General features: G+C 33.1%; 1 protein-coding gene across 1 annotated transcript; it reads left to right on the forward strand.

Annotated features, from left to right (window-relative positions):
• The first annotated feature begins 8817 nt into the window (after window positions 1-8817).
• On the forward strand, window positions 8818-10535 carry LOC105622963 (eukaryotic translation initiation factor 2 subunit 1). The gene is made up of 5 exons (XM_012204368.1): window positions 8818-9055; window positions 9234-9465; window positions 9800-10032; window positions 10110-10225; window positions 10311-10535. The coding sequence occupies exons 1-5, from the start codon at window positions 8818-8820 to the stop codon at window positions 10533-10535; spliced, it is 1044 nt and encodes a 347-aa protein (XP_012059758.1).
• Window positions 10536-17247: the final 6712 nt, after the last annotated feature.

Raw genomic sequence — 17247 nt, forward strand, 5'->3', positions numbered from 1 at the left:
CAATAATTAACGTTACATTTGTGATAATAAGCTGTTCAATCAGAGCTCTGGGATATAATATTGAACTTAAAGCCATTCCACATAAACTTACATAACCGCATAAAGAAAATCATCCAATCATATTTTATGTTTGTCTTTATGACAGAAATGTGATTGGATAATTTTCTTTATGCATTATGAGGTTATGTTTGTGTGGAAAAGTCCTTACACACAAGAGCTTTGATCGGACGGCTCGTTGTAACGTAACCTACAGATTTGCAGTACTGGCAGTGCATATCAGAACACGGCCTTAGTTAGAATCCTGTAAAATTACTAGATTGGTTAATGTCCCTCAATGTAGATTAACTTTAATCTCGGTTAAACTTAGAGTGCGCTCCCATACGGAACTGCGAATATGCGGAACGTTTGTGATTGGTCGTGGCTTTATTCCGCCAATTCCGTTCCACTAAAATGTGTTTTCCTATGTCCCATAGAGCTGAATTTGCGGAATGCGCAATTAGCTCTGACCAATCGCAAAAGTTTTCCCGTAGATCACTTTCATTAGATCTACTAGAATAATATTAGTCATTGGCTCGTTCATCCTCAAGTTCCGTTCAATGGGAATATGAAATTGAATTTCTGATCGGAAATCACACATACATATAGGGACATTGCTTCAATTTCATTTTGTGTTTGATCCATTTTGATTTACATTTTCGCTTTTCTGTATACTACATATACATTTGTATTCTGATCATATTGACTTTCGTATTTATCTGGAGACTTAATTAATTATCTTCAGAGTATGTTCAGATTTCCACCCGAGTGTTACCCAGTATTACTCTATTCTTGTATTTTTCGGATGTTAAACAAAGACATAACAACCGGAAAACACTCAGATGGGAATCCGAGCACGCCTCAGCATGTTAATTAATCATGCGCTTGTAGGAAACAGTTTTCTCCTTTTAAACCAGTTTAATAAGGTTAATTTTTATAAGTATATATACATGTACACGCACACACGCAAGCATCGGCGGAATCGGTGGAATGAAGTCACGACCAATTACGAATGTTCTGCAGTTCCACATCCCATGGGAGTGCACCCTTACTCTTCGTCTTTTTCTAGTTCTAAAGATTAGAAAAAGACAAAGAGTAGTTGAACCGAGATTAAAGTTAATCTACGTTGGTGGAAATAGGTAAAGCATGACTTTTAGAATCTCTTTCATCAATTCCATGATAATCGATGGTTAACTCATTCATCATGATTGCCATCATAAAAATTAAACACAGAAGAGGAAGAAAGAGGAGTCGTTCTGATACATTAAACTGTTTATTGGTATTTTTGCGAGTTACTCTTCGATTAATCTAATCAGAAATTGATGAAAAAGGCTTTACCTTTAGAGCAGACATATATACTATAGACATGGAGAGAGTATTGTGGTTCAAAATTGTGTCCAAGATACGTGTGAGAGAGAAAGATACATAAGAAGATGCGTTTAAGAAAGACAGAAGTATACATGGAACTTTCATTCTCTTTGCGCATGCATCTTTAAAATGCCAATAATACTTACACTGTGGGTATATTCCAAATCGAGTTAGTTTAGCTTATTCTTTTTCCTAGATAGCCCTGTAAACCGAGAAGTGTTCCACTTCGTCGGGTTCGGAACACTTCTTGATTTAGGAAAAAGAATAAGCTAAATTAACTCGGTTCGGGTAGAGTCTTTATAAGAGAGTTGCGTCAATCTTGTCAAAACTTTCATTGACTTTAAAGTAAAATGGCGAAACCAATCATCAATACTATTATATATAAATGTATTGAGTATTTTACAATTTAATAAATTTCTATGTTTATTTATGAACATATATTTACATTATTTTGTGTACGGTGGTTTTAATGTGCATCAATACGCACTAAGTGCGTCCAATCAAATTCGTTGTTAGTTATATTTTTGTCCATTATTGTTGCAAAATGTTTCATGTAATCACAACTTTATTTAATCAACAATACCTTTATAACCTTCATTATTCGTAATTCACGATATTAGGTATGCACTTTATATTATAACATGTCCTCAATAGATTACTAAAATCTCTAAAAATATTCCTTCCTCCAGGAAGACAGATTTGAGATCTATTTATGAAACAAGGAACTCTTGAAGAATCGAGGAATCCTTCATGAAAGCTTCATTTCAATTTCATTCAAGATTTAAAATAAGAAAGGACTATAAATACGGGTGATAGATGGAGGGAGCATTGCCTATACCTTTTGTGCTTAAATGTGTGTCCAAGATGCGTGTAAGAGAGAAAGATTACATGAAACTTTCGTCCTCTATGCGCATGTGCCAACATTGCCGATACTTAAGGTTCGTTCGCGTCGCATGCTCTAAATTAACGCAGAGAACATGGATTACTGATAAGGTGGCGGTTAGAACAGTTGCATTCATGTGCTCCAATGTCAATGACACGAACGGATTTAGGACAAGTGAGTATGTCACCTAACCTAATCCGTGGGATCACACAAACAGGTCGGACATGTGCCTTGTTTCGTTTCAAGTATTTTGTGTTACCTCGATTATTTTAAAAGCGTTTTTATACAAAATAAATGCGCATTTATAAATATAAAAGTTATATTATATTTTTATATTATATTATATTTTATTGTATTAATATTATTTTATTTTATTTTTTAATTTTTCTAATTTTATTTATTTATTTTATTTTATTTTATTAATATTATATTATATTGTTATATTATATTTTTATATTTATATTTTTATATTTATATTTTTATATTTATATCAAAAACGCATTTATTAAATGCGTTTTTATACAAAATGAATTTGAAATATTTTTTTCGAACAGTACGTTTTCAACCATTACACATGCATGTGTAATATGCCTTAATCGTACCACCTTCTGAGGTGAGGCAAATGGAGCGTGCTCTTAATTGATCCACAGAGAATGCTCTAATGCGATGCAAACATCTAGTCGCCATATTGGTTCCGGTGACGTATTGGTATTGGAGCGTATTGAGCAAGTTGAAGCGTACGACGCGACAATCTCAAATCTCTTATAGTCTTTGATTAAAGGATCTCTAGGGAAAAGTAAAGTTGCTAGATAAAGTATCACAATGGGAAAATTTATTAAATTAGCATTTGGAGCCAAAATGGCGTCGAATAATTCAGATAGATTTCATGTAACTTCCTACACCACATTAAGTGCAATCGTAACTTGATTCTGTTATAATTTTATATGCGTTTGTGACTTTGTATAAATTTAGAACTAGTTAGAAAATGTCGGAAATGCTCGATTGCTGTATTGCGAATTGCAAAAACCGCAGCGAAAGAAGCTTTCATTTATTTCGCGTGCCAACAGGCGATAGACATGAAGAACGTGACTTCAATTACAGTCCTTAAAATATCAGAGTCTGGCCATGCCTAAAAATGGCATGTGTGTCCGCAATGTGTATTTGCTCTCAATTGATAATATGATTGTATGTGCGTTCTCGATTGGTATTGCCATTGTGGACACGCCAATCACAAGAGAGGTTGGAAAGATGGTCAGACTCTAGTAGTTCTAGGGACTCTAACTTCAATTAATTGGCAAAGAAAATTGTTAGAAAGGGTGAAGTATAATTGTCTTTGAAGTATAATTTTTTATCTGTAAAGTTTTATTTTCTCTTATAATATAATATAGTCACGTAAGTTTTGAATAACCGTGTATCATGGAGTCAAAATGGCAGTTCACGGTACTTTGTTATCTAATGACTTTAAAATAAAGAAAATACAATGGGAATTTACTCTCGCTTACCAAGCCTCCGATTAACTTAACCAATCTTTGCAGAATTCCAACTGAAACAGATGTAGAAGAAAAATGTAAAGAGAGAAATTATGAATGTAATATCTGATTTATGCTTCGGTCTTAATCTTAAAATTTTAAAATTCAGCCAATGGAATATAGATTTCAGTTAGGACCAATTAGAATTAGCAATCCTTAGCTAAATTTTAGGATTAAGACTGAAGTATAAATCAAGCATAAATATAAATATATTAACTTTTCAATTCACATTTTTTCTCCGACATCAGTTTCAGTTGGAATCCTGCAAAGTTACTAGACTGATTAAGAGAGAATTCGGCTTGTGCGCATTGTCTCAGAGTAGTCCCATGCAGCGGAATAGTGTAACGCGGAACGAAAGCGGAACCAATCACAAGCGTTTCGTATTTCTCAACAATTTTTAGTAGAATACCTTTTGTACACGCAGCTGCGTAATATACTCACATATTTGTGTGTTAATATGCATGTCACGTACTATGTATATTACATTGTCATTACATTATCTACTGACTATCTATGTTAGTTCTGTCCAATTTGAGCTCCGGAACCGAAATGCTAAGCCACATAAAAAAATTCAATAAGTAAAATTTTAGGATTTATATAATATGAAGTGTTAATAAGCGTCACTTAGATGGGTATCAACATTTTTCAGTTCCTGAAATCTTATACACATTGAACTTTTTTGTGTCGGCTTTGTATTTTGGCTTTAGAGCTCAAATTGGATAGACTAGGAGGTCGATTCTGTCTTAATTAGAAATTAATAATTATAGTTTAATGTACAAATTTTACCTGATATTATTCACATTTTTTAGCGCAATTGGCATATTTTTTTAATATAAATGGTGTAATTCGAGTGAGATCACTCACTTTTCGCACTTTCATCTCACGTGAGTTTGCCGCGTGATTCTGAGGATTATGTAAATTTTCACGAAACTTTCATTTTTTTCACTTTTCGTACCAATCTCACATGAAAAGTTTCATTTTTTTCAAACAATCAGACTTAGTGATTATGTAAGAAAATTATGAGAAAATGGAATCAGATGGGGAAGTTACGAGAAAGTGAGATCATAAGACAAATTTACGTCGTTCCTTTTAAATTACGAAAATTTAACAAGTGTTCACGGATGATGTACATACAAGTATGTACGTACATATATATTTTGATAGGAAATCACATTGTGCTCATTATTTGTTGTTTCTTATAATCATATAATCGAGAATAACAGTGAATACAATTTAAAAACAAAAGGAAATGCTGTTAAACATAATGTCCAACATATCCAAAAAAATTTGAATATTGTGCAGAGAAGAATGTCGCGAAATTCTCAAAGTCGTATGGAACTGGTAAAAACATGTTATTTTATTATTCTTGATTGTAGTAAAAAAACAATATGTATTTAAAACTCGTAAAAAAATGTATAGGAGAACACAGCACAAACCCTAAATTGTTCCGGATTGGGGCCGGAGAAATCTTCATCTGAATGGAAAAAGGTTATTTTTTAACTTGTTTCATAAATTTCTATTTTTTATTATAATTTTCATTTTTTAATTTTTATTTTTATGTACTTCATATTTTTATCTTTTATATTTAATTTAACATCATGCAAACGTTTCCTTAATATATGAAGTTTTCGTCTGTCAACTGCATACTCTTCCTCTTTGTTCGCACCATTTACGGTAAGAAACCACGCAATATCCATTTCAAATATATATTTCAAATAGATATTCAAATATATTTGATATTTGTCGAAAGCAAGAGAATTCTAATGCAGTCTAATGCAGGAACAAAAAACAGAACAAAAGATCGAAAAACAAATTAGTTTATATCAATTTACTAAAAAGATAACTAGAATTTCACATTTTAGGTATTTCGTTACTTGCCGAAAAATTTCCCGTGATCTATTTCATATTTTATAACAGTAAAAAATTATTAGGTGAACAAATTAGTTCGGTCCGTTTCCCTAAAGATGGCTCCAACTATTATGAATGGTTCATAGTGACAGCTGATTTTGGCGGTTTCAGAGAAATTAAACATCTGCTAATAATATTCAGTTTATATCGCTTTAAGTTTCATACAAAAACCTTTTTATATGTTTGAAATGTCGAATTTTGTGTTAACCAAGCAGCATTTGCGGGAGGTTTTGATTTTCTGCTTTAATTGGAAGAAAAGTGCGGCTGAAGCCCATCGAATGTTTGTTGAAGTTTATGGTGATACTGCTCCAATTGATAAATCACGTAGGGAATGGGGAATAGGGTTTCGACGTTTCAAGGATGGAGATTTCAGCGTTGAAGACAAACCTCGCTCTGGACAGCCAAAAAAATTCGAAGACAAAGAATTAGAGGCATTACTCGAAGAAGATCAGAGTCAAACGCAAGAGGAGCTTGCAGAATCATTGGGGAGTAACTCAATAAGCCGTTTCTGTACGATTGAGAGCCATAGGAATGATTCAAAAACAAGGAAATTGGGTGTTTTATGAACTGAAATCGAGAGACATTGAAAAGCGATTTTTCACTTGCGAACAGCTGATTCAAAGACAACAGTGAAAAGGTTTTTTGCATCAGATTATGACTGGAGATGAAAAGTGGATATTCTACGACAACCCCAAGAAGAAAAAATATTACGTTAAGCCTGGTCAATCGTTGCCATCGACCTCAACATCAACATCACAGCCGAACATTCATAGTTCGAAGATCATGCTCTGTATCTGGTGGGACCAAAAGGATCTTGTTTATTATGAGCTGCTGAAACCTGGCGATTCCATTACGGGCGATCGGTATCGGCTACAATTGATTCGTTTGAACCGTGCATTGCGAGAAAAATGGCCGGAATACGAGCAAAGACATGATAAAGTTATTCGTTCGGCCTCATGTCGCTAAAGTTGTAAAAAAAATATTTGGAAACGCTCAAATGGGATGTTTTACCGCATCCGCCGTATTCTCCGGACATTGCTCCTTCTGATTACTGGTTATTCCGAAGGATGCAACAAGTCACCGGTTCACTTCTTTCGCAGAAATCAAAAATTGACTCCAAAATTGGATCGCCTCTAAAGACGAGTCATTTTTTTCGAGATGGAATTCGAAAATTGCCTGAGAGATGGGAAAAAGTAGTAGGCAGCGCTAGACAATATTTTAATTGATCTGTTCATTTTGTTTTGAAATAAATGCATTTTTGAATACAAAAAAACGAACTAATTTGTATTCCCAATATTTAATCGCTTATTTATTACATTCACGTGAATTTATTCACTTTTTGTGTATTCATTCTTAGGGGAAATTTTATATAATCAATACCCTGGTGTATGTGATATTAGATTAGCTGTGTAACTTAATATCACATAGACAAGAAATTCAAAAAGAAAAAGAAAATTTTGTTCCGAACAGAGAAATATTAAATCACTGAAAGAAAGATGATCTCTCTTTCCGATATTTCTTTCCGTAGTTTAGAACGGAATACACATATTCCGTCATTTTTGTTGCGTTGAAACGTGAACTCCCAATATTCATATAACGTAAGCAGATTTTACGCAACCAATCACAAGTCATTCGTTAGAGTTAAATCACAACTAAAACTAATTTTATAAGATTTTAACGTTGTTAATCAATATTTTCAATAAGAAACGCATTTAATTTAGTATTTAAGTATTAGATGATAAAAAATGAATGATAAAACAATATTTAAAAGATTATGTACAGATTTGCTGTTCATTTCGTTTACGTTAATTCCTCTTCATGGGGATGAAGGAATTCAAAGCCGTGTAATGAAAACTATGAAACGTTTATAATTGATTCTGCTCTTGTTCCGCATTACGCTATTCCATTGCATGGGTTTGCATCCACAGTGCGTTAAGACTGAGAGTCCCATGAAGTGTATTTATCGTGTATCACGTAACCGCGTAACCAATCAAAAGCTATCCACTGATTTTATTGATTACTGATTGGTTACGTGATACACGATACGCGGCAAATATGCCTCATTAAATTCTACTCTAGATTATCATATTCGGCAAATAAAAATTGAGCCAGTGTAGTGCCGAATTTATATTCGGATTAAGGCCTTGCGAAAAAGAAATAAGGAATAAAGAATAAACGATTTCAATCTATCAGAATACCGTATATTCCGATGTATCCGATTTCTGATAAGTTAGAATCGTTTATTCTTTATTCCTAATTCCTCTATTGTGCGCAGGGCCTAATTGAATGAACTGAACGAGTTCAAGAAATATTGCACTGACAGTGCAATTTAGTATAGGACTAAAGTGGTTCTGTACTCGCACCATGTCAGAGTAGCACTAGAACGGAGTCAGTGCATGTGTGCTGAATTCGCCACACAAGTTAACCGAAGCTTAATAAAAATTGCCTTCTGTGTAGAAAAGTATATGGATGCTGGATCTATCTTATATGCCTATGCATGCCTATGCGGTAATCGGAGTTGCTGTCGTTAATGAAAGAGACTTTTAGACGAGATTGCACATGGATTATTGACAAGTTTCGCGTAGTGAAACTTTTTGCGGTTTTAAACCAGTTTGTAAGGATAAAGGGAGGATTTTATCTTCGCGCAAATATTAATTATTTAGGTAACGATCAGAATATTTATATCGACTATATTTTATCCTCTTTCCAGGATTCACTAACCTTCAAGTTAACATATTCTTATTTATATTTTATAATGCTACATTCCAAAATATCTCCTTTGAGAAAAATTTTACTCAATACAATATTGCATGTTACGTGTACTTATATATTTTGAAGAAAATTTTCCACAGACGGGACATTTTGAAATGCAGCTTAACCTTTTGTGAACACATTTTCGCAAATAGCCACTCAAACCTTTTTATCGCCAAGTGGCTCCGTCCACAAAGAGTTAAATGTTTTGATAAAAATTTCACAAAATTGTCGATGATATATTTTTCAAATATTTCTTATATTTTTTGTATTACTACCAGGATGTTATTTTTAATGTCGTTGCATTGTACAATCTTGCATGCTTTTAGTAAAAGTGGTACTATGGTACTATCGTGTCGATTTTACAAAGAAAAGTATCCAGAAGTGGAGGACGTGGTGATGGTAAATGTACGTAGTATAGCTGAGATGGGCGCATATGTTCATTTATTGGAGTACAACAATATTGAAGGCATGATCTTGCTCTCTGAGCTCTCTAGAAGACGTATTAGGTCTATCAACAAACTTATCCGAGTAGGCAAAACTGAACCAGTTGTTGTTATTCGTGTAGATAAGGAGAAAGGTAACTAAAGATATTTTATTGATTCAAATAAAAATCAACAAAAAAAACTTTATCGAGTAAATGAGAATCAAGTGCAGTTAGTGGAAAATTAAATCATTTACATAAGTTTCAATTATTATTATATATATATATACAGTTCTCATTATTTATAATGAAATGTATTAATCATGGGTTCTAGGTTATATCGATCTGAGTAAGCGTCGTGTATCTGCTGAGGATGTGGAAAAATGCACAGAGAGATATGCTAAAGCTAAAGCTGTTAATTCAATTTTAAGACACGTGGCAGAGCTATTGCACTATGATAATGATGACCAGCTTGAAGAACTCTATCAGAAAACAGCCTGGCACTTTGAAGAAAAATACAAGAAACAGAAGGCATCTGCTTATGATTTTTTCAAACAATCAGTATTGTAAGCAAAATAACTGCAATAAGTTAAATTAGATCGCTATAAATCAATTAAAGAAGGATCAACAAATATAATAGAGACTAGTTTTTGGTGCCCAATAATATTTATATATAAAATTTAAATATATCTTCTAGTTATATAAAGTGTATGTCAATACTAATTAGCAGTAATATATATAACGAGAAGATATATTTAAAATTTATTTTTTAAATTAGAACCAAAATCTAGCTTCGACTCTTCTTTATTTATTCAGCCCTTCTTTATTTATTTGAAAAAAATATATTTAAATGTATCTTTGGAGATATATTTATGAATATAAATACTTTTCTTCTCAAAGGGATCCCTCCATTTTAGCAGAATGTGGTTTGGACGAACATACGAAGGAAGTGTTGCTAAATAATATCAAGCGAAAACTTACCTCGCAAGCGGTTAAAATTAGAGCAGATGTAGAAGTGGCTTGTTATGGTTATGAAGGCATTGATGCTGTTAAGACTGCATTAAAAGCAGGCTTAGCTCTTTCCACTGATGAACTTCCTATAAAAATTAACTTAATTGCTCCTCCATTATATGGTATATGTTCTATATTATTTTTCAAATCAATCATATTTTAAAAATTATGACGTTATATCTTATATGGTGATCTTCAGTCATGACGACATCTACTCCAGAAAAACAGGATGGTTTAAAGGCATTAAGTGATGCAATCGAAGTCATACAGAATAAAATAATGTCACTTGGAGGTGTATTCAACGTACAAATGGCAGTAAGTTTCATGCATAAATAATGTTGATCTAATATTTTGCACATTATAATAAAGGAATTATTCTGTTTTTTTTCTATAATATTAGCCAAAAGTCGTTACTGCGACGGACGAGGCAGAATTAGCGCGACAGATGGAACGAGCAGAACTTGAAAATGCAGAGGTTGATGGTGATGATGAAGAAGAAGTAGAAGGATTGGAAGGTGATTTTAGTGGTGGCGAAGGAGCTGAACAAAACAGCAAAGATATTGAACAAAATGGCAAAGCTATAGACGAGAATGATAAAGAAGATATATCCGAGGAAGATAATTAAAAAAAAAATATATATATATATATATATATATATATATATATATATATATAGGAAATAAAGTATTCTCGATTAACTAACAGACATTTGTATGTTTTTCAATTGAAATTAGAATTTAATAAATTTTCTATTGTCTTTTTGTTGGATATGCCAGAACAATGTTTTAATAAATATGAAAATAAAAGATGTACAGAATATAATTTATAGAAATGAAATTTTCTACTGACTTGATATGTAATAAACAATTTATACATGCATTTTTTTGATAAAAAATCAACTATCATTCCAATTATTCATTCACGATATATTTAAGGTGCGTTCTGAATTATGTATGTAACGTGTAGACTAGTGCATAGAAAGTTCTGATTTAATTAATGCACGCATTAGAAGCGCTTTGATAGTGCTAAGAATTTCCTAGATTGTACTATCCATATTGGGGTATCAATCATGAAACTTTATCCCTAGGATAGAAAGTGAAAGTCAAATTTTTCAAGTTTTTCGATTGATTATAGGATAGAGGTCCGAGATCTTCTCTGTCTTACAGCCAATTAACACGCTTGAAAAATTCGTCGTATGTACATATGACAAAAAACGAACATATGTAATATTGGCCAAAAGCGAAACTAAAACGAAGCTCGAAGTCAGCAGAGGTCGCGCATCGACATTTTTGTATATTACCAATATCTCACGCAATCTATACACACGCAATCGCAAATTCATGTCAATTTTCGTATAATAAATTCATCGCGATAAAGCGTCTAAGTTTAATTCTAAGAACTCGAACTTATTTGTTCGTGTAAACTATGTGTTTGTGAATTACTATTTCGTAAGTACAGATTGTAAAACTTTCATATCAAGTAAATGTTGTTACGATTTAACAACTTGAAATGCCATGTTACACTAGATATTCATAGCGGTTCTTATTTTAAGATCGTCTTAAGTAATATCTTAAGATGCTAATACGACTCTCTGATTGGCTTATAACATCTTAAGACTCTATTTAAAACAACCTCAAATATAAGAATCGACTATCAGTCTAAGAAATGATGAAAATATATCAATTTCGAAATTTTTTGTTGTTTTCGGCATCTCCACCTCAACAAACACGTATTAATGCGTATACTTTAATCTTGGAAAAGGATTTTCGAATTTGTGAAAGAGAAAAAAGTATTTATTATACAAAAATTATACAATTTAGTCGGTAATACAGATGGCTTTAGGATCTCCTTAAAACCCGTTTCAGATTATTGACTCTGCAAACCGACACGACTGCCGGCTAATAACTGCTGGCTAATAACCATCACAATAAGATAGTGTGATAATGTGATTGATCCAATATCAGTAGTCTGATAGTAGCTTAAAATAGATGCAGGACTAGGCAGGATTAAAGACGCAAAATTTGGGTATGATGCAATATATTTTGCACTAAAATCGGAAAAAAAATTCAAAATTTATATCTTTTCAATTCGTAGAGCTGTCACCTGATGTAGATGTTTTCTTAATACAAAAGTTTTATTACAGCTTGTATGGATCACACCGATAGTGCACGACGTGCACAAACAATATTGAGTGCGGGAGTGATTTCGGAGAGACACTATTCGCGCTATAGATGCAAACGCTACCAACGTTGTTCTTGGAGCCAATAGCGCAATAGCGTTAGCAAGCTTTTATGAATGATTCTAGCGTAGCGTTTAACCAGAGAGATATATTCGTCGAGGTTAAGTTAATTAATGTAGAGGATTCTGTTTTCAATCACTAATCAAACTTTTCCTTTAAATTAAAAATTATGTTTAAGATTTTGTATTTAAAGATAAAATTATTTAAAAATATTTGTAACGTAAATTTTTTATTTTCTCGTAGAGAAAGAATAACAGAATGCAATCTCAATTGCAATCTCTATAGCTTGCCACTACGCCGAAGTGAACAATGAAAACTAAATCAAAAAATTAATAGTTATACTAATATTTATTATTAATTAATAGTTATACTAAGTAAATTAATCAGATAAAAGGAAGAACCATTTGTCGATTTCAAAAGAAGAAGCATATTTACATCTAATAAGTATCTTAAGCATCTGCAGCGGAATATCCTGCTGCGCTATACCGCAATAGTAATTTTTTTCCATACATGGGAATTAAAAATTCCAGTAACAAGGTATCTCTGATTTTCACATTTATAATGAAATCAAATACCAAGTTGAACTTCGCAGAAACTTTGAAAAGTTAAAGATGATACACAAGCAAGAATTACGTTCACTCCAGTCTAGTGGTAAGCCATCAGCAGAGATTAAAATTGAGATTGCATTCATTACGATAAAATTTGAAATTCACACATTACATATGTATGTTTACTCTACGAAATTCTAAGAGAGAAAAGTTTGGTATCATTCGAGAACAGAACCCCTTCAAACATTAATGAAAAAATCAAATTCAAACATCTAACTTTGACGAATATTAAACGCTACGCTAAGATCGTTCACGGATTTGTAAACGCTAATGCTACCTCGGAAGGAATAGCGTTGATAACGCGCAGTTGTGACGTAACACTACCATTAGTGATCATGATCGTATTTGTTAGCGCTATCTATAGCTCCGCGAAGTTGTAGCTAACAGTTTGTAGCTAATAAATAGCGCAAATAGCGTCTCTCCGAACGCACCCATTGAGTTTATGAAATTAAGATTAATGCTCATTTCCATCAATGTAAATTAACGCTGTCCTTATCTAACATATTGCAACGTCATCTCTTAAAAGCTCGAACACCTAGGGCTCGAGTCTGTATCTTGAAATGAGAAAATTATAAAAGTGAGCGAATTTACTAGAATGATTATTTCATTGGTCAACACCTAGTAAATTTGCTCTTTTGTAATTTTCACCTTATTTGAAGATACAGAATCGACCCTCTACTGCTAGACACAATTATTGCTTTGTTTATCCGAGTCTTCGCTCAGCATTCGTATAAATTCGCAAATCAATATGAATCTTTCTTTTGAAGCTTTTATGTTTCCACCAATGTAGATTAACTTTAATCTCGGTTCAATTTACTCTTCGTCCTTTTCTTTAGAATTAGAGATCTTTTGAACTTAGCAAGATATAAAGAACAGAAATATCTTTCTATTCTCTTCTATCCTCTTTTAGCGCAAAAAAAAGAAGTTATTGAGCAAGACAGAAATATTTTTCTATCTTCTTCTATCCTCTTTTGATACATATGCAGAAAGAAGAAAAATTACTGAGCAGGACAAAAATATACTTCTGTCTCTCAGTCACTCACATTTCCATTTATTGGTTGGATAGGCTATTCCCATTTCCATTTATTGATTGGATAGGCTATTCCCTTTCTATTACTATAAATTTTATGCATAATATACGCACATATCTGTGTGTTAATATGCATATGCATGTGCTGACAAATTCCGTTAGGATGCCGTCATATGCGGCGTAACTTACGTAAGCATAACTTGCATCGACCAACCATATTGTTTTACTTGAACATCAACAATTTCTGCCTAGTTACTTTATGCTTTTTACGCTATTTTGTTGTTACGCTGAAACATGATGGAATTACCATGCATCGAATTCAATTTCTGGCTTATTTTAGCTTATTCTGTCTGAAAAAATGCACATGAGTTTCGATTTTGCAACAGTACAATTATAGAAGTCGTACATCCCTTTGACATGGAAAGTCTAATTAATCGAAATATGGAATAATATAGTGAAATAATTAGACCTCATTTTGCCTCTGTGACAGATTTCCTAAAATCAATAGTCAACTTTAACGCTTAATATCTTGGGCAGAGCGACATATTTTTTTGTCAGATTCTTTCGTTTCATGTAAAAACGCGTCGAATAAGCTTAAGAGTCTCACAAGACTTTCTAATTATAACAATTGATTCGATCATCCACTTATATAGACGCGATGGAAAGATGCCGGTTCTCCATGAGGCATACTTTTCGAGATATATAGGTTACGAAAATCAATCATAAATTTGTTTAGATTGCATTTCTGTTAGAGTGTACAACAGAAATTCTGATCAGCAATTGGTCGCATTTCTCTAATCTTCAGCGAAATACGTCCAATGTGAATCTCAGTTTTTAGAATGGCATATTCTAGTAAATAAAATAAACGTATTCTAATATTATTAGAATGTATAGATTATATTTACGCAGATTACGCTTCATGTGACGGCACCCTCATTCTTGTTGCGTTGAAACGTGAATTCCCAATATCTATGCAGCGTAATGAACGCTTTGCAGACTTTGCGCAATCAATTACAAGTTATTATATTTATTTCATTAGGGTTAAAATCACATTAAAACTAATTTCATAAGATTTTAACATCTTTAATCTTTAACTCTGCCGGAAATTCTCAATAGAAACCGATAAATTCATATATAAGATTTATTCGAATTTATGAGAAATTATTAACATATATTTGGATGTATTCGTAAAGTTTCTATTACAAAATCTTACACGTTTCTATCAACATCAACTGTAAATTGAATATATCTGTGAATATTGACCAATACTTTTTTCGAATTTATCGTAATCAATTGGATGTATGTGCTTTGCCATGTATTTGCGAATGCAAAATTTATATGTATTGTACTTATACGCAACATATAAGATGCTTTTTTATGTTGACGCTCGACGCACATTTTCAGCGTCAAAATAAATCATATGATTAAAATTGATGCTTGATATTCATCAATTTCTATCATGTGACTTATTTTGACACCGAAAATGAGCGTCGAGCGTCGGCCTGAAAAGGCACCTTTAATGTTTTAAATTTTTATAAATTGAGAAATGATCATCTTTTTTTAATGCTCAGAGTCCGTGCGCGATTAACGACATGACTAAACCTTATGTCCCTGTATAATTTTTGATAAAAGATGATCATTTCTCATAAAGATGAAATAACCTGATGAATTTTCGAAAGTTTTAAATAACTTAAGTATTTTTATTCCATATCTCCGTGAGAAAAAACGGTGATAATAGGATATATGGATCTTGGCGTGAAGTGCGAGAAAGTATAGTAATAAATAAATATTATTCAGCAAGTCTCTAGGAGACTAACATTGTGGCATTTCAGATAAGTTTTCTTTTTCCTATACTTAAGTATACGAATTGCTAAATAAAAAACAAATGCTTTGTGGATTTTTATTACATTTTTCAGATATTAAAGAATAATGAATGCATTATTGTGAAAATGCACGAAAGGTTTTCGTAACAAAACTCTATGGATTAAACTCTATGGATTAAAAACCCACTCTCCGACAGACTCGTCTACTGGCTAGGCTATGTCGCAAGGACGAAAGACGACAGTTGAGAAGGTCTGAAGCTAAGGAATCAGGCTAAGATATTCACAGAGAATATTTAATTTTTTCGTCGATCTTCTAATAGAATTAGAAGAATAGAATGTGATCATCAAAATTGTCTGTACGGAAGCTATAGTGTCGCTGTGATTGGCAGTGGGTAATTGCTATAATGCGCAATTGAACCACTCCCTCGAAGACCTTGGTGTACCTATATTTTACGACAAAAAATTAATTAATCAGAGTCTGTTCGCATATACATAACATTGGTATATATTCGTATTTGCTTGAGGCTCGATTACACACGGACCCGATTGTACATAGATCCGATTGCACATTGACCCGATTGCGCATGGACTCGATTGCGTATGATCCAATTGCGCACGATCCAATTGCACAGACTCAATCAGATGCAATAACGATTGAAAAAACAGGGAAAATATTAGTAGATGATGAAAAAACATAAATAAGTGTTTATATATCCATGCGAAGCGACTCTCACGACCTCCCTCTCCCCCTGCAAAGTGGTGCACAACTTCTATAATTGTACTGTTGTTGAGATTAGAAAATCTATTATGTAGACAGTGGGGTGTATAGACTAGTACTTATTGATTCGGAATGATTATGCAACAAAAAAAAATAATGTATCCTATCCGCTTAGGGCCTAATCGCCTAGAAGTATAGACAGTGTCTGTAGATTAGAGTATGTAGAGTTTCTAACCCATAAAGACATTGGGGTATGAGAACAGTCTATGTGCAATTGGATTCGTGCGCAATCAGGTCTGTGTGCAATCGGGTCGGTGTGGAATGGGGTCTGTCCGCAATCGGATCTGTGTGCAATCGATTCCGCATGCAACGTTGTGTGTCCGATTGGGAAATACTGCTATGTCTGATAATATGCGCAATTGGGACACTCCCGATTTTGATCAAGATTAAATTGCACAAAGATTAAATCCTTTATTTTATTGAATGGATATCTTGCTAATTCTAGCATGCAAACTCAAGCATGGAATTTTCGTATTGGAGGTTCAACTATTTATAAAATATAAAGATTATGCGTTTCGCGGGTTTCTTCTGTGTCCAAATCCATTCTTGGAATGCCAATGTTTCAAACGGATAAAAGAACACCAACGTGATGTTAGGTTAAAATATATCACGCAATCAGAACACAATATCGACACCAAATACTGTTTGACGAAACAACCACAATAGTCAACATTACATATTTTCCAAGAAAGTAGAGAAGCCATAGAGATACAAAAACACCCTAACAATCTAAATAAAGATAATAGCCACAACATAAATAAAATATGGAAAACTATCCTCCCGGTTAATGAGGACTGATCGATTTCCCTCACCCTTCTCTCCACTCTCCCATCCACAATTCTCTTCTTCCCCTCCACCA

Source organism: Atta cephalotes (genome assembly GCF_000143395.1).
Source record: "Atta cephalotes unplaced genomic scaffold scaffold00051, whole genome shotgun sequence".
Lineage (NCBI taxonomy): Eukaryota > Metazoa > Arthropoda > Insecta > Hymenoptera > Formicidae > Atta > Atta cephalotes.